Source organism: Artemia sp. Qi Xiang Cuo, chromosome 1 (assembly GCF_049724085.1).
Source record: "Artemia sp. Qi Xiang Cuo chromosome 1, ASM4972408v1, whole genome shotgun sequence".
In the NCBI taxonomy this organism is placed as follows: domain Eukaryota; kingdom Metazoa; phylum Arthropoda; class Branchiopoda; order Anostraca; family Artemiidae; genus Artemia; species Artemia sp. Qi Xiang Cuo.
Genome location: NC_142794.1, coordinates 24330795 through 24357960, shown reverse-complemented (window position 1 = coordinate 24357960; position 27166 = coordinate 24330795). Strand labels below are relative to the sequence as shown.

The 27166-nt window shown below is 34.0% G+C and overlaps 1 protein-coding gene across 1 annotated transcript in view; it reads left to right on the top strand.

Annotated features, from left to right (window-relative positions):
* LOC148956133 (uncharacterized) overlaps positions 1-27166 on the top strand; it is a 99088-nt gene that overhangs the window by 3836 nt on the left and 68086 nt on the right. Inside the window, exon 4 of the mRNA XM_089089377.1 lies at positions 6856-7090. Within this exon, the coding sequence (XP_088945503.1) occupies positions 6856-7090 (235 nt within the window). The remainder of the gene's footprint in view (positions 1-6855; positions 7091-27166) is intronic.

Genomic DNA, 27166 nt, shown 5'->3' with positions numbered 1-27166 from the left:
GAAAAAGGCAAAGAAGTTACAAGGTAGGCCTGCTCTTGAAAACAAAAAGTAAGAATTGATAGGCCTAGTGGAATTGTTAAGATGGCAATAAAAGCATTTTACATGCATTTTCTTGCCAAAAAGCTCAAAAAAGGTGAAAAAATTAAGCTACTAAACGTGTTAGGCTCACTGTTTCGTGGGTAACACTAGACAAATCCCTGAATATACAATTGAGGCGTATGAGATAATGAAAAGAAACAAAAAATGCACAGACAAAAAAAAAAACACGCATAATTCTTGACAACTTTAACTTTCAAACACTTTTCTGCATCCAGTTCCAGTTCCAAAATTTTATGTAAGGGTATATGGAATACTTAATTAGTCCATTCTCCTTTTTGACTCCATAAAAATACCTTCAGATAAAAATAAAATGTCCTCCAATCAGCTAACAATTGGCTCTCCTTGTGAAGTTACTTAATTCTAATGATGTATTGTGGGAAGTACGGGTACTTAAGCTGCCTGTCCCCAGCAGTTTAAGGCCTATAGGCCGGCTGGTACCTACACTGCTCTTCCCACTCACTCCCGCTCTCTTCTGCGCATTTCATAAATATTACTAAGTCAACCCGTTTTCCATTGTCTTCTTCATGCTTCAGTAACCTGCATGGGTTAAACATAATAAGATTTCACAACTATCGACGCTAGGCACTTCATAGAAGGCAAATCAGTGCAAAATCGATAATTCTTTTGCAGCGGTCAGCAAATCTACGCGACAATTCGTCTTTTTATTTGTGACAAATCTCAAAGACCGGACCGTCGTGAATTGTAACTATTACGAATCCAAATGGGGATACAAAGAAAATACTTACAGAACCTAAAGAATAGCAATCGGATTTGCTTTTTATCAGATGCAAAGAAAAATTTCCAAGAAAGTGTCAAAAACACATGCAGTGCAAAAAACGCATTATATAGCCGACCAAGGGTTCTTTTATCAAACTGGCCCTTTAACCTGGCGAGAAGACCATAAGATTGTCTTGTTTTCTCTTTCAAAGAAACATATAAGTTGAAGTTCTAAATGGAAGGCCTAAATACCTAATTGAACTGAAAGATGAGATTGTGGCGGGACAAACTTGGATTGTATCATTAGAAGTGATCTCTAGTCCAAAGACAAGAAACTCTGTTTTGGAAGAAGCAACTGAAAGACCTATTTCTTTCAGTCCGGAGCAAACAACATCGACAGCGTTCTGGATTTACATATTTTTTTTAATTTTTATTTTTCTATGTCATTTTATATTTCCAAAGACTACAGAAAATTATAGGGGAGAAGCATGGACCTCAACAACAGACAGGCAATTCTAAAAGTTTTAAACGTATAGGGTTAGTATTAAGCCTTTTGTACTGTTTACCACATTAGAGTGATTTCACATTGACTAAGCAGGCTTATAACACTACTTGGCATAAATTCAGTAAGAAATCTTTTTCTGATTGGTAGTTTATTTTTAACTGAACAATTGTAGGCTATTCGCATTTTTATTTCAAGTAGCTTATAATATGAAATACTAGCAGTAAAGCACAATTGTTGTTTTTAAATCAGGCTGCCAAAAGGAGATGAATTTTTAAGGAAAGGCTAAAATCCAGTAACTGAAACGTATCCGGTTTGGAAAATCTTTAACTCTAATCCAAGAGAGAGAGAGAGAGAGAGAGAGAGAGAGAGAGAGAGAGAGAGAGAGAGAGAGAGAGAGAGAGAGAGAGAGAGTAGAAGATATTCCATGATCCTTCAGCTGTGGTTTGCAAAAGATGGTCAATTTTTTATTTTTCTATCAGATTTAATTTTTTTGTTTTAGTTTTTTTCAGGTTCAGCCATCATGATGTAGAATATTTTTACTTTGTTTCTAGAATATTCCCATGTTTAAGTGGAGTATTTCTGCTGAGCCGCTGAAAAAGAGTGTGTAAAAAATTGCTATTTGTCAAATTCCAAGTCCCTAGTTTTAGCGTTCGTATTTAAACAAATAGAATGAAGTGGTTTGGCATGAAGAGATCTGTTTTTTGCTGCATTCTTTATGCATGGGATGTTGAACGTAAAGAAAAAAAAGGAAGAAAAAATCAATTTGAAACATGCGTTTGGAGTGTTTATAATTAAGCTTCAATATTCTGGTTTTCCGTACGTTCGAGTTTCCTGTTCACCCTTTTGAATTTTTCATGAGCCATATTAAAGAGCCAAAGTTTATTTTTCTATCCAGTTTCTAGTGTGAATTCTTTTTCTTTTTTTTATTATTTCAAAAAAGAAAGAAAAATAAACCACATTATATTTTCATAAAAAAATTTCGTAGAACACTATTTTCTTTATAAATCTTTCAGCGATAAATATAGGGTAGTCTCTAAAAGAGCTACCGTTTTTACCCAAGACCGCTTTTTATCTTCCTTACTTTCCTTCCATTTTATAATGCCACATTATTGATTCAATTTGCTTTCCTCACTACTCCTTCCTTCTCCCCTTTTTTCCTACGCGATAACGAATAGCCAAACCGTGGAATGCATACACATTTGCAAATAGATTATTCAATTGTAAAAGGCCCAAAATTGGGAAAAGGCGGGATTATAGTACAATTTTTCTTGCAATTTCATATACAGCTGTATAGAATAGCCTGTTTCTCGATAGTCTGAAAAGTAGATTAGATAAAAAAAAAAGGTTGCCAAATGTTAACATCCAGTCCTGGAGCAGTTTTGAATGAGAAGTTTTTTCTCTTACTATTAATATATTTGGTCAGAAACCGCCAGGGCCTCTGGGCTTAAGCCCTCTTTATATTTTGCAACTATTTTGCTGGTATAGAATTTCTGGCATGTTTCGCATAGTTTCTGAAACTTAACGTTTTCTAAACGTTTTTGTTCTGCTTAAAGTGAAGGTTCCCAGCAACATAGGAGCTTCTGAACCAAATTATGGAAACTATCCAGAGGAGCAGACAATTCTGGGTTGAAGTGCGGGTGATATATTACAATCACAATCAGCATGGCTTTCAATACAGATTTCTATTTTACTCAAAAAGAGGGTCAAAAGTAATTTTTGCTACTAATAAAAGTCTGCCAAGGCTCCGCAACAACCTCTTTTTGCAAAATATCACAAGATAGGATAAAAAAATATATATTTTTTTAGTTTTCTATTTTATTGCTGGTTTTAAATAGTAAATGGGTTGCATTTATGAAGTATCAGGAAGTCAGAATATTGATACTATAATTCTTAGCAAAGAGTGTGGGTAACTTATAAGGGTGAAAACTAGTGTTGGCAAAAAAAAAATCAACACCATCTAGCGTAGGCAACATTTGGCGTTTTTCAAGCTTCGTAATCCTTTTTCTAAGAAGTGAGATTATTACTACACTTATTTATTTCTACTCTTATTACTATAATAATTTAACCAACTACACAAATTAAAGTAATTATTCAATTTTTGAATCTCTGTATTTGATTTTTGACCTAAGATTTGCAATCAGAAAACTGAGAAAAAATCCAATTCTGGGTTTTTAATTTGATTTCTAGTGCTTTCTAGTATGGGATGGTTCCAAAGCAAAATTTTGTTTGCCAAAATTTCGAGACATAAAACTAGAATTTCTCCTGGTTAGACTAGCTATGGAGAATCAGGTCCAAGGTCCAAATTAGTGCCGTCCAGTTAGGCAGAGTAACAATCAATAGGTGGCTCTGATCTAAATAAAATATAAAAGTTCGCAATTATACTTATTACTTTAAGAGGAATGGGGCTGGCAGTGAGTGGGTGTAAGGGTGAATGTCAGAAGCCATTTCTCAAATGATTCCTGAATAACTTGATTTTGAAAAGGCGTGGAATATCTATGTAGCCGTGGTCAAGCAAGGTTAGGTCTGATGGCCCACATCAGGCCTTCAAACTACGCAGATAATAATTATTAACATAATTTTGATTTCAACCAGGTATGGCATTTTCACTGTTTTACTAAGTTTTTCAGGGAAGGAGAATTGCAAATTAGTTTATGTGTTACCCTGAGCTCACAGATATACAATTTTTCACTTGCAACATTGACAATAACACAATAACTGACAATGGCAATTGTTATTGTCAAGGTTCATGAATGTCAACCTCACTGATAGCTCGGACATTTAAATCACGCCTGAAATAGGGCTGCTTATACAAAATGAATATTAAAAACTGATTTTGAGCGTGATAAACTATCTGAGTTTGTACTCCAAAACTCGTAAAGACAACAGGAATAGACTATTCGTCATAAAGCATAGATTATATTTAAAAAGAAGTGGAAATTTGATTGCCAATCTTAAATCAGGACCTAGGTTTGAAATTTAATTTTAAAATGGATGACGCAGTATCTTCTTGATTTCTTTGCTTTTGAACTCAGTGAAAGCATGACACTCAGGGACCGCTCTATAAGCAGTCTCTGAACCGACCTAATTCATAAGAAGGCCATATTCAATTCTGCTCAGGCAAGGTCGGATTAGCGTAGTTGAGCCATTATCCTCTGCCTGGGGTCGGTTGTTTTTGAGGATAACACTTCCGACATGAATTTGATTTCGATAAGGTGTAGAAAGTTTTTTCCAACATCAAATTTTCATCAAAGTATCAAAACATCAAAGCGATGTTTTTTCCAACATTAAGGTTTTAAAGTTCAACATACCCCTCAACATTCCCTGAAAGTAGTTACAAATAGAGCAAAAACTTTCTATAAAATGCAACTGCGAAGAGTTAATTTGATTTTCAGGTACTTGTAAATTAGCTGGTACACAAGCGAGAAGTCAAGTCTGTTTAATGCTAATGAAAAAAAACAAAATATGATGAAAATATAATACTTTAGAAACAAATTTGGGCTATATATTTGCACATTAGGGGGGTGGGGGGTAAAGCATAGCATATATTAAATACGTAACCTAACCTAGGTACCTCCCCCCCCTAAACCCTTCAAAAAACAATAGTTTAAATATTGTAAACACAATGACAAACCACCGTTTGCGATCCAAATCTCTATTGACTGATACCTGTTTGACTAGTTTCCTTTAGCATCTGTATTGCGTGTGTACCAGCTACTTGACTAGTACCGATTTTCTCGTACACCAGTTACTATTCACTGAATAATGGCCGAACGACTATGATTCGAAAGAAACGTACTATGTCGACAAAGTAGATGATGGGGAAGATAAATCTTAGTCCCAAGGCCCCCACTCAGAGCCATCTTTGTATTCCAATTATCATTCCTGCAACAGTTTTGACTTTAATAAGGCATAAGATTGTTGAGTGAACATAACTTTTTCTTGTAACACAGGACTGTGTTTTAAGCTGTTTGTAACATCAATCCATGCTTGTTTTCATTGTGTTAAGGAAATGGGTTAAAACAAGTCGTTATGACTGTACAAGATTTATACATGAAAGTCCAATTTTCAAAAAGACTATTCTCATTATTTGGCGCGCTTGTCCGACGGAGTGGTGTACATTTTGTTACACCTGAAGGCATATTTTTGAAACTTTTCGCCATCCTCAATCCATCTTGACAATTGACAATTTAGGCGATGTCAAGTGGGGCCCTGGGACACACAAATGCTGCAAAATAGCATTTTGTTTTCCCACTCTGTTTACTCACTATAAAGAGCTATATAGATTTAAGTATTTAACTATATAGATTTAACTATATTTAACTATATATAGATTTAACTATATATAGATTTAACTATATATAGATTTAACTATATAGATTTAAGTATTTGCTATACAGTAAGCAAATTCTTGACTTTCTACGGTCATTTTTCATATTGGCAATGATGAGACCAGAGCAAATTTTAAATTTATATACATCAATTTTCCTAAGTCTATGCCATTTTATAGATTTTAGAAAAAACATGGCTTTTATAGAAACACACTCAACAGTTACATAGCAAGAAATATCTTAGTTTTTTGGTAGACTGGAAGATTTGATGGAAGAATTCTCGTAAATAGCTTCATTAATTAATCAACAAGCTCTATGAAATATTACTGTGTTGATAAATACGTTGAAAAGCTCACTACAGATGGCTGGACTGCAAAGATATGAATTGATCTTACACCTTAGAAAAGACACCTCATTTGGAGGCTGTTTATGCTGTGCATTTCGAGATAAAGATTTTTTTTGTAAGTTACTTAAATAATTTATTTCACTCTGTAGGAAATCCTAAAATAAATTATTGTCCTTTATACTTATGAATATTTTCACACGTTTTTCTTATCTATTTAAGCCCTTTCAAACCCTTTTGCTACTTTGAACTGACGGTGTCAGCTAGTTTGTAATATCTTGAGATCATGATTTCAACCAATGACAACCAATGACCATATCAATTGCTCTAACCGAATAATCAACGCAGTATGATTTGATCTCCAAGCTTCAGTCTTTGACCGAAAGAGAGGAAGAGAAACGATCTGACTTAAACTTAAGTAAAAAACCGAGAACGAAAACGAAAAACGAGTGAAAACAGAGGATCAAAAGTTAAGAAAAAATTATCTGCCATCTATATCACTTCTCAATGAGACGGCTAAAAACAGGAATGGACAAAAGCCCAAAGGCTTTCCCCTTAAAGCAGAAATTTAAGAAAAGATTTTAACGAGCGGAAGAATTTAATTAAAAATTTGCAACCAGAAATATAAGCTCTTGGCTCTTCAAATGACCATAATCAGAAGTAGCATTGATGAATGGGGTCAATTTTTGGAAATTTTTAGGGGAGGGAGGACAAAAAGTATTTTTCAATATCCAGTGAGGGGAAATTTGCATACCCCTTCAAGCAGGTACGTAGTCTTTTTTTTATTTAGCAAGAACAGAGTTTATTGATAATTCATAGTTATTGCTATGAAATCCTTTAAGTAAAAAAGCCGTTCATTCTAGGTCTGTTGTTGCTCATGGGGTTTGTAATGTACATATCTGGATTTAAAGCAGAGATTGGGGGCAAGCTCCGTCCAAAGTCACCGCTCCAGCCTGCAATGTTTACTTATAAGTTTGGCTACAGCTTTTTATTCGTGGTCTGTGGGTTTTTAGCATCAGAGATTGCAGGAACATCCGCGGTTTTTTTGTTTATATACTGGCATAAGCACAAATGGGCTAAACGAGAAAGGCATAAAAGGTAATATTGCTATTTATTTATTTTTATAGTTTATAATTAGAAGGGCAGTCAAAAAACTGTTTTTTGTCTCTAATTATTATTCTTTGGGACATGGAAGGATGTGAATTGAAGAGGGGAATGATCCCCCAGGTTTAAAACCCCTCACTCAACTCCAAAATTTTGGAAAATACATTTTTTGGTATTTTCTTTGAAAAAAAATCTAAAAAATAATAAATTGCCCATTCTTGATTTAGAAAACACATCCACCCCCACTGCATTTTCGTGGTTTTGTGCCCCGAGGAACTGTTATGTTTCTCCGCTATTCAAAAATGGAAATATATATATATATATATATATATATATATATATATATATATATATATATATATATATATATATATATATATATATATATATATATATATATATATATATATATATATATATATATATATATATATATATATATATATATATATATATATATATATATATATATATATATATATATATATATATATATATATATATATATATATATATATATATATATATATATATATATATATATATATATATATATATATATATATATATATATATATATATATATATATATATATATATATATATATATATATATATATATATATATATATATATATATATATATATATATATATATATATATGTATATATATATATATATGTATATATATATATATATATATATATATATATATATATATATATATATATATATATATATATATATATATATATATATATATATATATATATATATATATATATATATATATATATATATATATATATATATATATATATATATATATATATATATATATATATATATATATATATATATATATATATATATATATATATATATATATATATATATATATATATATATATATATATATATATATATATATATATATATATATATATATATATATATATATATATATATATGTAATATATTTTTTGCCAGGTCTGTAGAATCCCGCTTCGCCTGATTTCAGTTGTGGATTTTGTCTTTTTCTTAATAAACTCTTTCCTTTTGTCAATTCTTCTTGCTCTTCTTGTGTTTTCTTCTTTGTTTTCTCTTTTGTTTTGTTTCTTTCTTTATATCTATTTTTCTTTTTTCTTTCTATTTTCGATGTTCCTGAATTTTATGTGCGCAACTGATTAATAGCTTAATATGTAAACGTTTTATTTCGTAATTTTCCTACTTTACCGGGCATGGAGCCCATATTTTCCCACTTCCTCAGTATTTTTTTTACGAAGAAATCCTTCCATGTAAAAATAAAAATATATTGGCCAAATCAAATTTATTTGTTTTTTAATCCTTTCCATCAGGAAATCTAACCGTCTTCACATTTTGAACCAATTTCCACCTGATTTGGGAGCTATGTTGCTTTATATCCAATTTTTTACCTAAATCTAAGCTTCGTTACCATAAATAGGGCTAAAACCTTGCCAATAGTCCAAAAAGTTATATTTTGACTATTACATTTTATTATCATTTAATTAGTGTATTTCCAATTATTGAATGTGTACAAAAGTCATATAAATTTTTGTGGTTAACACTCTTTCCTATAAAATTCCTACCCAGTAAATTAAAATACCAATCAGGGCTTTCCCCGGTGAATTAGTCCTCTTTGAGCCTATTTTTGGCTTCATGTGACTGAGATAGTCATAGCAGTAGAAAAATAAAATCTCGACTGAATTTTGACGAGTAAGGAACACTCTAATTTTGTTGTCTTCATTATGACAGTTTGGGGATTTTCTTTTTTTCGTTTTTGTATTAGCCCATTAGAAAATTACATGTATACGTAAAATCACTGCACGAGTCGGTAAAACCGCTGCAGTTACCAACCGAGATTCAGATTTCGGTACATATCATGTTACTATTTTAATGCTATTTATTTAACCAAATGGAAAATTGTGGCACCATATGAAAAATCACGGAAGGATTCCGTAAAACTGCTGCGTTTATCGACCAAGTTGGAAATGTCTGTAAATGACATGCCAGTATTTTCGTGGTCTTTATTGAACCGAACAAAGAATTTTACCAAATTTTTTTTTACCAAGTGACCAAAAACCTTGGGGGGGGCATCCACCTCCCTCCATACGTGAACGGCCCTGACTTCATATGTATTTCTTTTTCATTAAAAATCTTGGTTCCCTTTATTATGTTGTACAAGTTTCCACTAACCAATTCAAACAATCAGAATTCATTTTCACTGTCCTTGGCACCTTTGCTAAAGATACGGTATTTTATCCTTTACAGCTGACATTTATTTTGTTTTCTTTTCCTTTAATTTTTCCTAAAACGAAAAAATAGTAAAGATGAGAAAAACGAGGATAATACAAGCCAGTGAAAAATGTAGACTAAAATGCAAATATTTAGGTCAAGACCTCCGCTTGACCGTCCTCAGTGTACGATAATAAAAAAAAAATTACAAATAAAAATCCAAGGATACTATAAAAAATTAAACCTTAAAGCAAAACATAACTAAAATTTGACGACCCTTTCCATGCAACGGTGAAAGGGAAGTTACCCTCGGGGAAGTTATTATCCTCCACTGAGGACGGTCAAGCGGAGGTCTTGACCGCTTATTTGTATTTTGTATTTTAGCAGTAAAATACAAAATACAAATAAGCCGAAGCATTTGTATTTTGGTCTACATTTTCAACTGGCTTGTATTATCTTCGTTTTTCTCGTCTTAATACTTTTCGCTTTATCATGATTAGCCAATGTGGTCTCGGAAATTATTTAATTTTTCCTAATTTACACAAATAATTTCCATTTATCGCCCTCTCACCCAAGTGATTCTGTTGATCAGAAGATTTATGCACTATAGAATTATGTTTTAACAATACTGATTAGGTCATCCGTTCTCTTGTGATTTTAGATGAGTTCTTTCAAGAGTTTAGTTAAAGGGAAAACGATTGAAGATTAAAAATCACTCAGATTGAAGATTAAAAGCATGTGGTAACATTTTAGTTCGCTGAAAGGGTATTATGAAACATTACACCAAAGATATATGAGGATAAGGAAAACTGTGTTTGTGAAAACTCTTTTAATCAGTAACTAATTGATCATGACCTTTTACTGTTTTTATACTACATATTGCAGTTTAGTTACGTTAATCATTACCTTTCACACTTAAATCAGTCTGTCACAAGAAGCTGACGAGGCATGAGTACGAAACATGAATCATGAGCAGTGCTATTCAAAGAAAAAAAACACTATGTAATGTATATGGATCTGCAAGCGTGAAAGGCATTCTAGGAATTGCTAATTTATTAATTTATGTCTGTTAATTTCATTTTCAAATTTATTAATTAATCACCAGAAATTCTTTTTGTTGTTACTATGGTGACTTTTTCATCACGTGACATTAACTTACTTAACTTAAAATTCAATATAGAGCTTGAGTCTACTTGGAGCTTCGTATGTTAAAAACGAAAATTGCTCCGTAAGATTACGTAACGCAGCGAAGGTTTGAAGTTATGCTAGTATTGAGATGTTCGTCGACGCAGCGTGAAAGAACTTCTTCAAGTATCATGATGTACTTTTTCAAATACTGAGCCTTAAGCTATAGCTTGGGTCAATATTTCCTGTATATCTGAGAGTTATTTTGTTTCCCTTTTCCTAAATTTTAGCTCATTTACACCAATAAATTCTAAGCTATCGCCTACTTACACAAGTGATTCTTCACACGAAAAGGTTCAAACACTATAGAATCATGTTTAAATAATGCTGATTGCGCACCTTTGCTCAGTTATAATATTAGGTGAGTTCTTTAGAGACTTTAATCGGAGAAAAAATGACTGATCATTAAAGTAACTTCAATGCAAGTGGTGACATCTTTAGTTCATTGAAAGAAAATTAAGAGGCGTCTATTCTGAAGGGTTTTGATAATATGAAAGGTACGTTTTTCTTGTTCGGTAGAGAACTGTTACTCTTCATTACTGTTACTGTTACTGTTACTGAAAACTGTTCGTTGAAACTGGTTCATCAGTAACAAACTTTTGACGACGTTTTAGCGGTTTGATACTACGCACGTAGTTTTCATGCTAAGTCGCCAAGTTATGTTACGTTAGGTATGACTCTTCACACCTAGACAAGTCCTTTGACGCCTCAACAACTTGACCTTAAGTTCACATAGCAGATAAATGTGGTTATTGCAGGAACTTCATCTCAACTTTTGACGATTTTAGTTGCTTTGTTAAACAATTTATCAAGATAGAAAAAAATAAATAACATTGGCCTTCTGAGCAATTTTTCCAGTAGTTTTTAAAAACACCAGCAACAGCAATGAAAGACGTAATTCCTATTGACTGAGAATTTGATTGTGACTATCCACCTCAACAAAATCATTTATAAGAAAAAGAAAATTTATACAAAAAGGCAGCTTTGGTCCTGAAAGTATGGGAGTAAAACATCCTTCTGGTCCATTTCAGCCTCGAGTTTTTAATCTTGGAATATTTTCCAGTAATTGTTTGGCGACTTAGAAATCCTCTGTGAACAAAATGACAACTTAAATTGCTCATTTATGCGATTGACGAATTGACATCGGACAATCTATCGCAACATTTTTTTTCTGTGAGAAAAAAGGGTCAGTATCCGTAAAACCCCAATAATTATCGTCTTAAGTCATCACCAGCACACTATTCAAAGATTTAAGAATTTATAATCGATTTGGAGCCCAGCAGTAGCAACAAGCTGCAATGCTGACGTAAGGACGTTAGTAGTGAAAAAGCGTCGTTAATCCGATACAAGACAATGTGAAAACGAGGTCTAAGCTCTGATCAAACATTAAAGGCTTTCTAGGAAAAGTTTTTAATATTTTTTAAATTCATTAATTGCTCTTCCCTAAAATCTATTTTGTTACTGCTAGCGTTGACTTTTCCATAACGTAACACAAACTACCGTACCATAAAATTCTACGTTGGATTTGAGTGTACTACCTACTTCAGTGACAAACGGAATACCTAACGTTTCGTGAAGTCTATGCGAGCGTGAAAGGTTCTAAGGGGTAGTGTAAAATAGTCATTTGTCTTGTTCAAGTATCGCGATGCGCTGTTGCGATTACTCGAGCTAAAGCTATATTTGGAGCCAGTATTTCTTCTAAAACTGACAGTTATTTGGTTTCCCTTTTCCTGAATTGTACCTCATTGACACCAATAAATTCCATACTATTCCCTCTTACCAAAGTAATCCTCTAGATTAAAAGATTCAAGCACTATAGAATCATGTTTCAATAATGCTGATTCCGTCCTTTGCTCTGTTGTGACATTAGGTGAGTTCTTTAGAGAGCCTACTAAAAGCGAAAACGACTATATGTTTAAGTCACTTTGATGCGGTAACGATACTAGTTCGTTTAAAATATATTAAAAGACGTTAGTATCAAGAACTACGATAGTAAAAGAAGTAATATGTTTGGTGTTCTGTGGAAAATGTTTGCTGTTTAGTGGAAACTGATTTATTCAGTAGCTAATTCATGATGACGTTTTACCAGCTTTTCACAATTACAAATTTCTTAGTTGATTTTTTTTTTACTCTCTTCTATTTTCTTTAAATTTTGATATCATAAATTCCTGCGTACGTGCCTGCCTCTAGCTAAAGGTTTTAGATTTGGACCATGAAAAAATGATTAGCTTTCTAAGAATCTGCATTCCTGGATAGTGGTAACCAAGTTACCATTAACCCAGGCTCGGATACCATTTATCCCTATTTCTACCAGCTTGGGCAGCAATGTTGTTTTGAAATAGGGCATTGTGGCCCTATTTGCATAGAATTTTCTTTCTATTTGTGGTGTGATAGATTTTCTAACTTAATAAAAGACACTAAACCTATTTGTCTACAGCCCTTCGTGATTATTTACGGACCTTCTGTTTCGTAAAATATCCTTTGGGGCAAGGAAAACAGAAGCAGAGACACGGCAGCTATACTTCCCATGCTAAAATGTGATTTTCATCGATTTTCTCGATGATATCCATAAAACCCCGATAACAAAATCAACATGCAAGACATAATATGGAGTACTGGTCCCTTGAATTCTGAGTCTCCCCTTTTCCACCTCTGTGCCAGTAGGCATGGGAATATTTCCCAGAAATATGATTTCATACTATATAAAGAAAGACTTTAATCAATTTTCTATTTTTTTTTCAGTGTCTTCTGTTTTCTCACTCTCTTCTATTTTCTTTAATATCTACTACTACTAAAAACTGAGTAATTTCATATGGAGATCTTTTTCTTTAAATTTTTTTTTTCTTAAAAATCCAATTCCGGGGTTTTTTCTAATATTTTTATGTACGTAAGATTATTTTTTTCCATTTATCAAACAATTAGGTCTCAATTTTTACTGTACTTGTTGCTTTAAGTTAAAGCTACGTCAGTATCTCCGATAGAGCTGACAGTTATTTTGTTTCCCTTCCCCTGAATTGTATCTAATTTACACCAATAAATTCCAAGTTATCGCCCTCTTACACAAGTGATTTTCTAGATTATAAGATTCAAACTCTATAGAATTATGTTTCAGTAATGCTGATTATGTTCATCGCTCTGTTGTGATGTTAGGTGAGTTTTTTAGAGAGCTAGTCAAAGGGGGCTGGACATTTAAGTCACTTAAATACAAATAGTGACATTTTTAGTTCATTTAAAGTATATTAAAATATATTAGCCTATAGAATAATGATAATAAAAAAGTCACATTTTTGGTGTTTAGTGGAAAAGGTTTGGTATTTAGTGGAAACTATTTTATTAGTAGCTAATTCATAACGACGTTTTACAGGCTTCTACATTTCGCGTTTTAATGTTTTTGAGTTTATTTTTCATTTTTTTTCACTCTCTTCGCTTTTGTAACGCGTGTCTTTTAATACAAATCTGTACAAAAACAAGCATAAAATTACAATCAAACAAGAAAACACAAAAAATAGTCCTTAGTTCATTCTTAACCGAATCAAAATATCGAGCTGCAAAATCAAGTGGTTTGCAAAAAAGCTTTTGAAAACGGATCAAAAATTTCTTTATGTACACTTTTGCTACGGCTTTACGGAACGGAAAATATTTTGGGAGAGGGGTCAAACCTCTTAACACCCCCCTCCCGCCCAGATACGATATTATACTGTTACAAAGCTTTTTAACATAACGCTTAAAATATTTGTTATTGTGTAGTTCTGGTTGAGCAGAAACGCTGTTACGAAAGATATAATAAGCAAAACTTAATTTAAATTTGTATAGTGCAAACTTACACAGCCGTATCTCTTATAAAAAAGTCTCTTATAAGAAAAGCTGCGTCAGTATTTGCGACAGAGTAGCAGTTATTTTGTTTCCTTCCTCTGAATTGTACCTAATATAAACCAATAAATTCCAAGCTATCGACCTCTTTACACAAATGATTTTCTAGATTATAAGATTCAAACACTGTAGAATCATGCTGCAACAATGCTGATTAGATTCTTCGTTCTGTTGTGATTTTAGATGAGTTCCTTAGAGAGTTTAGTCAAAGGGAAAATGACTGAACATTAAAATCACTTAAATGCAAGTGATGGCATTTCTAGTTCGTTGAAAGGGCATTAAGACGCATTAGTCTGAAGATCTACGATAATATAAAAGTCACATTTTCTAGATTGCAAGTGGTAAGCGGAAAATTCGAGATATGTAAAGAGCGTTAATTAATAAATAGTACCGCTTAGATAAGGGATCCTAATAATAATTACAATAGTAATAGGTAAGGTTACACTCTAATTGAGAGATTGGGATATATGTGGTTGTTGACATCTAGGCAACAAAATGTGATGCGCAACATTTTGTAAATGGATTTAAGATTTTAAAATTTTAATAACCTAAACATTGTTATTCTAAGTTCAAAATTGTTTATTGAAAAGGAATTTAATATTGAAATAAAATCAGAAAGATAGTGGCACAACCAGCACTAATAAAGGGAATGAAAATATTTCGACTGTGCATCTAGTTTTATCTCTCTATTTTTTCTTTTTTTTCTTTTTTTTTGTCAAAAAACGTTTATCGTAGGCTATAGCGCTACCTAAGTAAAGAACGATGTTGGCACAATGTATTTTTTTTTTTTTTGGTTTTAGACCAGGGCACTTCGTATCGATGAAGTTGTCGTAGAAATTTCGAAAATGGATCAATCGATTGGAAATTGGAGCGGCTTGTGCCCTTTTTAATAGTCAAAAGTGATTGGAGGGCAACTAAAACCCCTTCCACGCCCACCATTTCCCCAAACACATCCAATCAAAATTTTGAGATAGCCATTTTGTTCAGCGACGTTGATTTTCCCTAATAACCCTCAGGGTAAGGGTTGTAAGTTATCCCCTTGGGGCATATAAGATACTTATAGACAGTGTTGTCGAAGAAACTTCAAAAAGGGCTCATTCGATTGGAAATTTAAAGAGCTAGTGCCCTTATTAATATCGAAAGTTGGTTTGAAGGGCAACTAACCCCCCTCTTACGCCCACCTTTTCCCCAAACACATCCAATCAAAATTTTGACGTAGCCATTTTATTCAACGTAGTTGAAAGTTCTGAAAATTAGGTCTTTTAAGAAGGCAAATCCCCCCCCCCACATCCCTCAGGGCAAGGGTTATAAATTATGCCCTGGGGGCATATAAGGTTTTCATGTTGTCGTGAAAACTTCAAAAAGAGCTCATTCGATTGGCATTTGAAGTGGCTAGTGCCCTTTTTAATAGTCAAAAGTAATTGGAAGGCAACTGACACCCCCTTCCACGCCCACCATTTCCCCAAACACATCCAATCAAAATTTTGAGATAGCCATTTTGTTCAATGTAGTTGGAACTTCTGGAAATTATATCTTTGAGTAGGACACTCCCCCCCCCCCACATTCTTCGGCAGGATTATAAGTTATGCCTTTGGGGCATATAAGGTTCTCATAGAAAGCTTTGTCGTAGAAACTTCAAAAAGGGCTCATTCGATTGGAAATTCAAAGTGCTAGTGCCCTTTTTAATAGTCGAAAGTGATTGGAGGGCAACAAACCCCCCTCTCACGCCCACCTTTTCCCCAAACACATCAAATCAAAATTTTTCGATGACCATTTTGTTCAACGTAGTTGAAAGTTTTGGAAATTAGGTCTTTAAGGATGACACCCCCCATAGCCCTCAGGGCAAGGGTTGTAAGTTATGCCCTGGGGGCATATAAGGTTCTTATCGAAAGCGTTGTTGTAGAAACTTTAAAAAGGGCTTATTCGATCAGAAATGGAAATGGCTAGTTCCCTTTTACATAGTAGAAAGTAATTGGAGGGCAACTAACCCCATCCCACGCCCACAAATTTCCTAAACACATACAATCAAAATTTTGAGATAGCTATTTTTTTCAACTTAGATGAAAGTTCTGGAAATATAGGTCTTTGAGGATGACCCCCCCCCCCACAGCCCTCGGGGAAAGGGTTGTAAGTTATGCCCTGGTGGCATATGATGTTTTTATAGAAGGAGTTGTTATAGAAACTTCAAAAAGAGCTCATTCAATTGGAAATTAAAAGCGCTTGAGCCCTTTTTAATAGTCTAAAGTGATTGAATAGCAACTAACCCCCCTCTTACGCCCACCATTTCCCCATGCACATCCAATCAAATATTGAGATATTCATTTGTTCCCCGTAGTTGAAAGTTCTGGAAATTAGGTCTTTGAGAATGACAAGCCTCCCCCCTCCCAAAAAAAAACCTCAGGGCAAGGGTTGTAAGTTATGCCCTGGGGGCATAAACGGTTTTTATAGAAATTTTTTTCGTAGAAACTTCAAAAAGGGCTCATTTGATTGAAAATTGAAAGGGCTAGTGACCTTTTTAATAGTCGAAGTAAATGAAGAGCAACTAACCCCCCTCTCACGCCCACCATTTCCCCAAACAAATTCAATCAAAGTTTAGAGATAGCTATTTTTTTCAACGAAGTTGAAAGTTCTGGAAATTATGTATTTGAGGATGACAAACCCCCGAGTTCCCCCAGGGCAAAGGTTGTAAGGTATGCCCTGGGGGCATATAAGGTTTTTACAGATAGCGCTGTCGTAAAAACTTCTAAAGGGGCTCATTCAATTGGAAATTGAGAGGGTTAGTGCCCTTTTTAATAGTCGACAGTGATTGGAGGGTAACTAACCCTCCTCTCACGCTCACCATTTCCCCAATCACATTTTCAGATACCCATTCTGTTCAACGTAGTTGAAAGTTCTGGAAATTAGGTCTTTGAGGATGACACTCCCCCCAGAGCCCTCAGGGCTAAGGTTGTAAGTTATGCCCTGATGGCATTTAAGCTATTTATTGAAAGCTTTGTCGTAGAAACTTGAAAAGGGCCCACAGCCCTCAGGGTAGGGTTGTAAGTTATGCCCTGGAGGCATATAAGGTTTTTATACAAAGCGTTGTTGTAGAAACTTCAAAAAGGGCTCACTTGATGGGAAATTGAAAGGCTCTTTTTAATATTCAAAAGTGATTGAACGGCAACTAACCCCCTCTCACACCCACCATTTCCCCAAACACATTTAATCAAAGTTTTGAGATGGTCATTTTGTTTAACGTAGTTTCAAGTTCTGGAAATTAGGTCTTTGAGAATTACAACCCCTCCCCCATAACCCTCAGAGCAAGGGTTGTAAGTTATGACCTTTGGGCATATAAGGTTCTTATCATTGGGAATTGAGAGGGCTAGTGCCCTTATTAATTGTCAAAAGCGATCAAGAAGCGAATGCCCCCCCCCCATACCCATCATTTCCCCAAATACTTCCGATCAACATTTTGACATAGCAAATTTTGTTGAACATAGTTGAAGAGTCCGGAAATTATGTTTTTGAGTATGACAACCTCCCACAGTCCTCAGGGCTAAGGTTTTAAGTTATGCCCTGGGGGCATACACTGTCATATAGAAAGTGTTGTTGTAAAAACTTTAAAAAAGGCTCTTTCGAATGGAAATCGAGAGGTCTGTTGCCCCTTTTAAAAGTCGAAAGTAGTCAGAGCAACAATCGCCCCCCCCCCGCCCCCCACGCTCACCATTTACCCAAACATTTCCGATTAACACTTTAATATGGCCATTTTGTTCAACGTAGTTGAAAGGTCTGGAAATTATGTCTGTGAGGATGAAAACCCTTTCTCCATAACCCTCAGGACAAGGGTCGTAAGTTATGCCCTTGGTGAATTTAACGTTTCTATAGAAATTTTTGTCGCAAAAGCTTCAAAAAGGGCTCATTCGATTGGAAATTGAGAGGACTAATGTCTTTTTTATCAGTCGAAAATGATCAGAGGGCAAATGTCTCCCTCCACGACTATCATTTCGGCAAACACTTCTAATCAAAATTTCGGTATAGCCATTTTGTTAAGCCTATCAGAGAGACCCAAGAAGTATGACTTTGATGGTGGCAAATCCCCCCAGCCGTCAGGGCAAGGGCTGTAAGTTTGTCCTAGGGGCATTTTAGGGTTCATTAACTAAGCGTTATCATATAAATTTCAAGGGGGGCACGTTGGGTTGTTAGTCAGATAATCTATTACCCTTTTTAAGAGTCAAAGTGATGAGAGGGCAGCTACCCTCTCCCCCTTACACACACGTCATAATATCCCAAAATGCGTCCAATAGAAATTTTAAAACAGCCGTTCTATTAAAAACAGTCTAAATATGAAAAAACAAGGCTCTTGGGGTTGAAACAAACCCCAGAGATTAGGGGCAAGGGTTGTAAGTTATGCCCAGAGGGTATTATTGGTTTTTTTTTGTGGAAGAGATGGTTGTTTAACTTCAGAAGAGGCTCAGTCTTTCTCCCTGAAAAGGACTATGTCAATATAAAACGAACAGAAATTAATCAAACAAAAAATTTGCAAAAAATGAGTTTTTCAAAAAAAAGTAAAGAACTCCATTAAACCAAAAATGAACAAAAATAGAATCAAATAATCTACCAAGCATACAACCACCACAAATCACTATCAACAAATAAATAAAACCCAAAAGAAACAGAAATTAAAATAACTCGAACTCAAAAAAAGTAGAAATTAATAGGATTAGGGTTCTAAACCCTAGGCTATATAAAAACAAGAGTATAAATTGTGTTTTACTGAAAAAACTCTTTTAAATGTTATATTTTTTATAACTTTAAGAAATCAAAAATTGATTAAGATTTTATGGAATAAATATCAGCATATGTATATTAAACTGACAATGCACATTTTTACAGTAAATTCATTTGAATTTTTTTTTATGAGTGCAAAAAACGCAAAAGTGCAAAAAAATTGCCTTCGAAGTAATTGAATGAAAAATATATTGCCATCAACATATCTATTGATGAAAATATATTCAAACAATGAAATGTGACTTCATAATATATTAATGTTTATTGATATAAAATACATTTGAGAGGTTTTAAGTTATGCCCTGGGGGCATACACTGTCATATAGAAAGTGTTGTCGTAAAAACTTTAAAAAAGGCTCTTTCGAATGGAAATCGAGAGGTCTATTGCCCCTTTTAAAAGTCAAAAGTAGTCAGAGCGAGAATCCCCCCCCCCCACTCTCACCATTTCCCCAAACATTTCCGACCAACATTATAATATGGCCATTTTGTTCAACGTAGTTGAAAGGTCCGGAAATTATGTCTGTGAGGATGAAAACCCTTTCCCCATAACCCTCAGGACAAGGGTCGTAAGTTATGCCCTTGGTGAATTTAACGTTTCTATAGAAATTTTTGTCGCAAAAGCTTTAAAAAGGGCTCATTCGATTGGAAATTGAGAGGACTAATGTCTTTTTTATCAGTTGAAAGTGATCAGAGGGAAAATGTCTCCCTCCAAGACTATCATTTCGGCAAACACTTCTAATCAAAATTTTGGTATAGCCATTTTGCTAAGCATATCAGGAAGGTCTGGAAATTATGTTTTTGAGGATAACAAATCCCCCCAGTCCTCAGGGCAAGGGTTGTAAGTTTTGCCCTGGGGACATATAGGATTTTTATAGAAAGTATGGTCATATAAACTTCAAAGGGGGCTCATTGGATTGATAATCAGACGCTCTAGTACCCTTTTTAAGATTCATAGTGATGAGAGGGCAGCTACCCTCTCCCCCTTACACAAACGTCATATTGTCCCGAAATACATCTAATAGAAATTTTAAGACAGCCATTCTATTCAAAATAGTCTAAATGTCATATAACAAGGCTTGTGGGGTTGAAACAAACCCCAGAGATTAGGGGTAAGGGTTGTAAGTTATGCCCAGGGGGTATTATTGTTTTTTTTATGGAAGGGATGGTTGTCTAACTTCAGAAGAGGCTCAGTCTTTCTCCATGGAAAAGACTATGTCAATATAAAACGAACAGAAATTAATCAAAAAAAAATTTTGCACAAAATAAATTTTTCAAAAAAAAAAGTAAAGAACTCCATTACACCAAAAATGAACAAAAATATAATTAAATAATCTACCCAACATACAACTACCACAAATCAGTATCAATAAATAAATGAAACCCAAAAAAACAGAAATTAAAATAAGTCAAACTCAAAACGAGCAGAAATTAATCTGAGTAGGGTTCTAAACCCTATGCCTTTTAAAACCCAGAAAATGATTTGTACTTTACTGAAAAAAATTCTTTTAAATGTTTTCTTCTTTTATAACTTTAAGAAATCAAAAATTAATTAAGGTTTTAAGGAATAAATATCAGCATATGTGTATTAAACTGACAATGCACATTTTTGCAGTAAATCCATTTGAATTTTTTTTTAATATATTGCCATCAACATATCTTTTGATGAAAATATATTCAAACAATGAAATGTGACTTCATAATACATTAATATTTATTGATATAAAATATATTGAAACAAAGAAATAGCCATCAATAAGTTTGTTCACTATCAAGGTATTATGAATCCAATCGTCCTTGTTTCAGCACTCGTTCTTAAAGCATTGTGGGTTAAAATAAAACTTTAACGCAAAAAGAAGGAGTTAGGGCAGGAAGGAGGTAACCCCCCCCCTATACAGAATAATTATAATTCAATGAAAAACCTTTTGATCTTCACCGTAAAGAGTAGAGGGTCAGGGGGCGGTATCCCCTATAGAATTTTAAATGATCTCTGTTCGTTTAAGCTTCAATGTCGCTCTTCACCCTCTTTTGAAAATTTGTCTTTTTGTATTTAAATTGACAATATTATGAAGAGACTTTCAAGAAAATGGAAATATTAACGAAGAGCACAGGTCTCAAGTTCGAGAATAAAATACACGACACATGAGAAACTGAAGGAAATGTGAGTCGTAACTTGGAGTTGAAGTTGAAGCTATTCTTAACGAAAACAAAAGCAGACTCATATAGTTGTGGACCATTAATTTTCGATAAGCATGAAGTAGTCTCTAAGCTAGACTAAAATACCAAATATTATGAATTTTCCTAGATTTACTCCAGTTAATACTATAAAAAACAAGCTCTGGTCAGCTAGATTTTATAACAAAGCGGGTAGCAAAACCTTGTAAAATGCTCATCGGATGACGCAATTCATTTGCAATATTTCTAACGTAACATGTTGCTGACGGCCTAAGGCCAGAGCTACTTACGATATTGTTCGAATGAGGGAAGTGCCACCAAAAAGAAGTATTTTCAATCTAAAATTCTTGTCCTCCTCCCTCCCAAGATTCTGACAAATGTTTTTTTTGTGTATTAATTGAAAAATACCTTTTTTTGGGTGTTTCATTGAAAGCGATTAAAAAACAAGAAAATTACCCCCTTTTCTAAACTTTGAAAAATATATTTTCTTCCTTCCATTGTTTCGCCTGGTCCTGCAGCAATTAAAAGCAAGGATAATCTGAACCGTTTTTTTTTTCACCGAACCGCTTAATGTGTCATGACTGAAACCTCTTCCCTTAGAAATATGGAAAACGTTTATAAAGTAATTTTTAGAAAACTAAGTCAAAAATATTGCCAATAAATGCAAAAATAATGTCAATAAGGCGTGTGGACCACATTTGCCACCAAATCGTTGGGAACTTATTGCTCGGGGCATATGTAATGAATAAGCCACTCAACTATTCAAGCTTGAAACGTATACAAAAATTGATAAAATGTCAAAAATAACGCCAAATTAATCTTAAAATTCATCATTGAAAAGGAAACAAATAAAAACAACCTTATACTGTGGCTGAAGGCCTGAGTTGTTGACTATAGCGCACAAAGCGAGCATAGGCAGAAGATCAACGGAGCAAACTTTTTGCTGAACAGTAAGGTCTGCGAAGCGAGCTTTTCAGCTAGCAACAGATTATTCAGCACAAGTATTCCGGTCAAACATCCAGGTATTGTCTTTAAGACTAATCAAAAACGCTTTTTGCACAAAATAAGTTAATTAAAAAAAATAAATTTTTTCTTGAGTTTTTTGCACTCATAAATGTTTTCATTAAAGTAATTTGAGGCTTTAGCGTAAAGAGGAACCATTAAAAAGGGAGGGGCAGCCCCACTCATATACGAAACAAATTCTATCCATTTAAACACCATTTAAACTTCTCAAGAGTAGAAGAAGGGATACCAGCACTGTACAAACAAGATGACAGCCAATCAGAGGCCTAAAATCCGTGTACGAACAAGATCACGTGCCTCTTTCTAGGCCAATCACAGAGCTAGAAATACTAACGGGAGTAACGCAACTGATATAAGGAAGGATATTCAGTACAGTTGATATTAGTGTGAGAATAGAATTTAAGGAGTTTTAACAGTTTGACTTTACTCGTATATTTATTCATTGAGATATATTTACAATAATGAGTGGAATGTTTACACTATTAGAAGTTGATAGTAGAGTTGGTAATAGCAGCAATGATACAAGAGCAGCGAACATAGCAGTAGAAATCACGAGAGGATCACGGCTTTGTCTTGAATGAGATGAAGTATATGCAAGATACGTGTTATCTTTGAGCAAATTTAAATTGGACGACCAATTAGGCTTCGCTGCAAAAGTTGATATAACACATATGAATAGACTTCAAAGTGCTTTAAGTGCAATAGTTAAGTATATAGAGGACAATAAGTTATAACGATGATTGTATATGTGTAATATATATTATTGTTGTAATTATGATCACGCACAATAAAATTGTTTCGAAATCAAAAATGTTCCTTTCTTTTTGTTAGAATTTTTTTAGGTTATCGAATATTCTTGAAGCAGAATGAATTATGGTTAGTCTAGTATCAGCAGTGAGAGTGTTAGGATTGAAAAATGAATAAATTTGAGAAAGAGAGAATTAAGTCAAATCTTGTGATTATGGAACAACATTTGATTCTAGATGACGATTTTCTCGAGTTATCTCTTCAACGGAAAATATTTTCTCAGGAAACACTTGACAATATAATAAAAACTGATTTTTGTATGAAGCTTTTACGTCGTGACTCAAATGTTTTTACTCAATTTATTGATATATTAATTGAAACAAAGTAGAATAATATCGTGAATATACTTTTGAAAACACTGCAATAGATTCTTTGTAGATGACTCTCCCTTCGAAACAGGGTATGTAACGTCACAGAGTTACTCATCTCCTATCCCCCTCTGAATTTATCGAATGTGGATCAGTTTCTTTTTAGCTGTGAGAGATTTGACCGCTGAAACCAAAAAAAAAATGTTCTATACATATCCACTATGTATGTACACTCTTGGCAGTTGGTCATCATCTGATAATTGTACGATCATTGATGAAAATAATGAAAAGTGCAAATTATGCAATCCCTGGAAATTACATAGAGGATATGCAGCAAAAATTGATGGCTGTGATTCATCTCTTGAAGAGATTTGCGACTCTCACCCTAGAGGGCAACTATGCTCCAATTGTCACTATGATTAATGTGATCAGTGGGAGAATACTTATCCTGGTATGATTGGAAGAAACCTAAACGTGATTTTAGTTTATTTCTACGAGATTGGTATCGTAATGGTTTTAAATTATTTTGGGAGGAAGAATCAGGTCTACGACTCAACAGTTGGGGTAACAAGACAATTTGGTTTCTACGCCATCGTTGTCACAACACTGTCTATTATGACTATAACCCTAGTGATTTTCAATTAGAAGTTACCGAATGTGATTCACCGCTTGAAAACAGTGTATGTCATATTGCTTCAAATAAATAAACTGAAACAAATGATTTCTACAATAAGAATGCAAATAATATCATTGGTTATACAAATAGATACGACAAGAGTGACTTTACTTTGTACTTTAGACAAAGTGACCTTGCCTCTGTAGCCAATCAACATCAATATACAGTGAATCCAAATGATCCATCAGCATTATTGGCTCTCGAAAGTTGCCCACACACTGACGAAGAAGAAAATCTAAAGTGTAGAATAAAGACATTTTTGTTGTATACATTTTTTTTTATTAATATACAAATTCACATACATTTTTTAAGCATTTCACTCGTAAGCCAATAAAATCAATATTATACAGGTCTGAGAGGATATTTTCAACTATAAAGTCGTTCAGGCATGGACTGTCTACATAAATGTTGGGAAACTGCTTGTAAGTATAGCCGCTACATCTGACATCATCTATTTTTTAGAGAAAGCCGAGAGGATCAAAAAATTCAATCGTCTTCATTGTTTGAAAGATGCACAACCAATTTTTGGTATTCACAGTCGACGGGTTGCTATTACCGACGAGTAGGGTAGCAGTGGTACTTCGGCTTTATCCATGAATTGTCAATGGCTAACACAGTGACATATATTAAAACAGGCAGGGGTCCATGCAAAACACACTATTCAGGCTACTGATGTTCACTGCACTAGTTTTTGCAGAAAATTACCTTCAAGGGGGAGTTTCGAATAGGTTTTAAATTGATTTAATGAGATTAGTGCTATACTCTCAGGCAATGGATCAGCAAATGTGCACTCTAAACGCACACTCCCCGTTCGTACTAGACTCATATCTTGAGTTACAGACAGATCTATTACATTGAGACCATGTGTTTTAGCGAACATTTCTTCGTTTAAACCATTTTCAAATAGTTGTGAATCATGATCTAAGGTTTGCATTGTCAACTCATACAGTGTCCTATAGGATTTATCAAAAGATGGATTGTAGAGTGGTATTCAATTTACTTTGCAGACAAGAGATGAAAGCCTAAGCATCTCAAATTTATGTCGGCAACCAGTCCACGGTCCTATTGCACTAACTCTTTTTACAAATGCCAATGCAAATTTTATGGAATTTCGCCATTGATAAAAGATGAGTCGGTGAATGTAGGCGAGCCTGTGGCAATATGACGTTGATTGGTGATTGTATGAGGAACGAGTGGAAATATTATTTCCACTTGCTCTCAGTTTTTCCACTGCCAAAGCAACAGAACTCATAACCTGCTGCTTTCGTATATGTAGTATTGCCGAGGTGAGAGAGAGAGAGTTACATCACGATTGGCAGGAAGTTCCTCTCGTAATATAAAATTGGATGGAGCAAGCGTCAAGTTCTTATCCACTTTAATATTTGGTGGTAGCTATTGGGGTATATTAAATATTTCATGACATAGTTTTCCAACTAGATGTAGTTCACTAGTTGTATCATTTTTAAGTGCATCTGTACTATTAGTATCTGTAATATATTCCTTTCCATTGGAGGTGCCTCTCAATTCCTTGTATGACTTATGTGTCATTAACATGAACTGCATATAGCTTGTATAATTTGAAATATTGTTGCTTGTGCTCACCAAAGTGCCATTTATGTAGAAACTAATTTGACGAAATAAATGATGTAATATACAATTTTCATATGATATTCCATCAGCACGAACTGGCATTCTATTGTCAAATTTCTTGACTATCATATGTAAATCTATAAATGTCGAAGACATGTCCATAAAGTAGTCTTCATTAGAATAAATTTGAAAGCGGATAATATCAGAGAGGGGTTGTTGTGGGTAAAATTGTTCATAGTATTCATATTTTAAAGTAAATAAACATTTTTTGCATTGAATAGATTTAATGATGAAGTGATTCAAGGTTGGGAATCCCTATGCGGTAGATATGCCATTGTTCAGTCTATGAAAAGAAATCCAGTTTTGATCTAACAATTCTCTTCCTGTGGTTTCTTCTTCTGTTTACTCTACAAGTCGTCTTTTTCCTACTTTTCATTGACATGAGTGATGACTTTCGTTTCTGACCTGAGTAGAGACTGATGAGTGGTGCACTGTTTCTCAACCTTTTTAAACCTTTTCTATTTTGTCGAGATTTCAGTTGTTCGCCAAGGGTTTTCACACTGGACCTAAGATTGTCCGAAGCACTTTTTTTAAAATCCTTGCCAGAGCTCCAATCGTATAGTGTAGAGGATGCAAAATCTGTCGCAGCCGGTACAATATATTTTTTAGCAAGAGGTTGTGCAGAGCCGAACAGCTTAGCAAACCAACTGCCATGACCATAGCAAGACATTAGAGTGTGCGTTTAGAGTGTAAATTTGCCAACCCATTACCTAAGAGCATTGCACTAATCTCATTGTAGCGGCTATACTTACAAGCAGTTTCTCAACATTTGCTTAAAAAATGTATGTGAATTTGTTTATTAATAAAAAAAATGTATACAACAACAATGTCATTCTACACTTTAGATTTCTTCTTCTTCGGTGTATCGGCAATTTTCGAAAACCGCTAATGCTGGTAGATCATTTAAATTCACTGTATATTGATCTTGATTGGCTGCAAAGTCTGGGTCACATTTTCTACAGTACAATGTAACTTCACTCTTATCATATCTCTTTGTATAGTCAATGATACTATTTTCATTCAAATTGTGAAATTCACGTGTTTCAATTTGTCTATTTTAAGCAATATCACATACAGTGTTTTCAAGAGGTGAATCCCACTTGGTAACTGCCAAATGAAAATCACTAGGTTTATAGTCATAAATGGCAGTGTTGTCACAACGATGACGTAGAAACCACATTGTCTTTTTACCCAACAGTTGAATGGTAGACCTGATTCTTCCTCCCAAAATAATTTAAAACCATGACGATACCAATCTCGCAGAAATAAACTAAAATCACGTTTAGGGTTCTTTCCAATCATACCAGGATAAGTATTCTCCCACTAATCACATTTGTCATAGCGACAATTGGAGT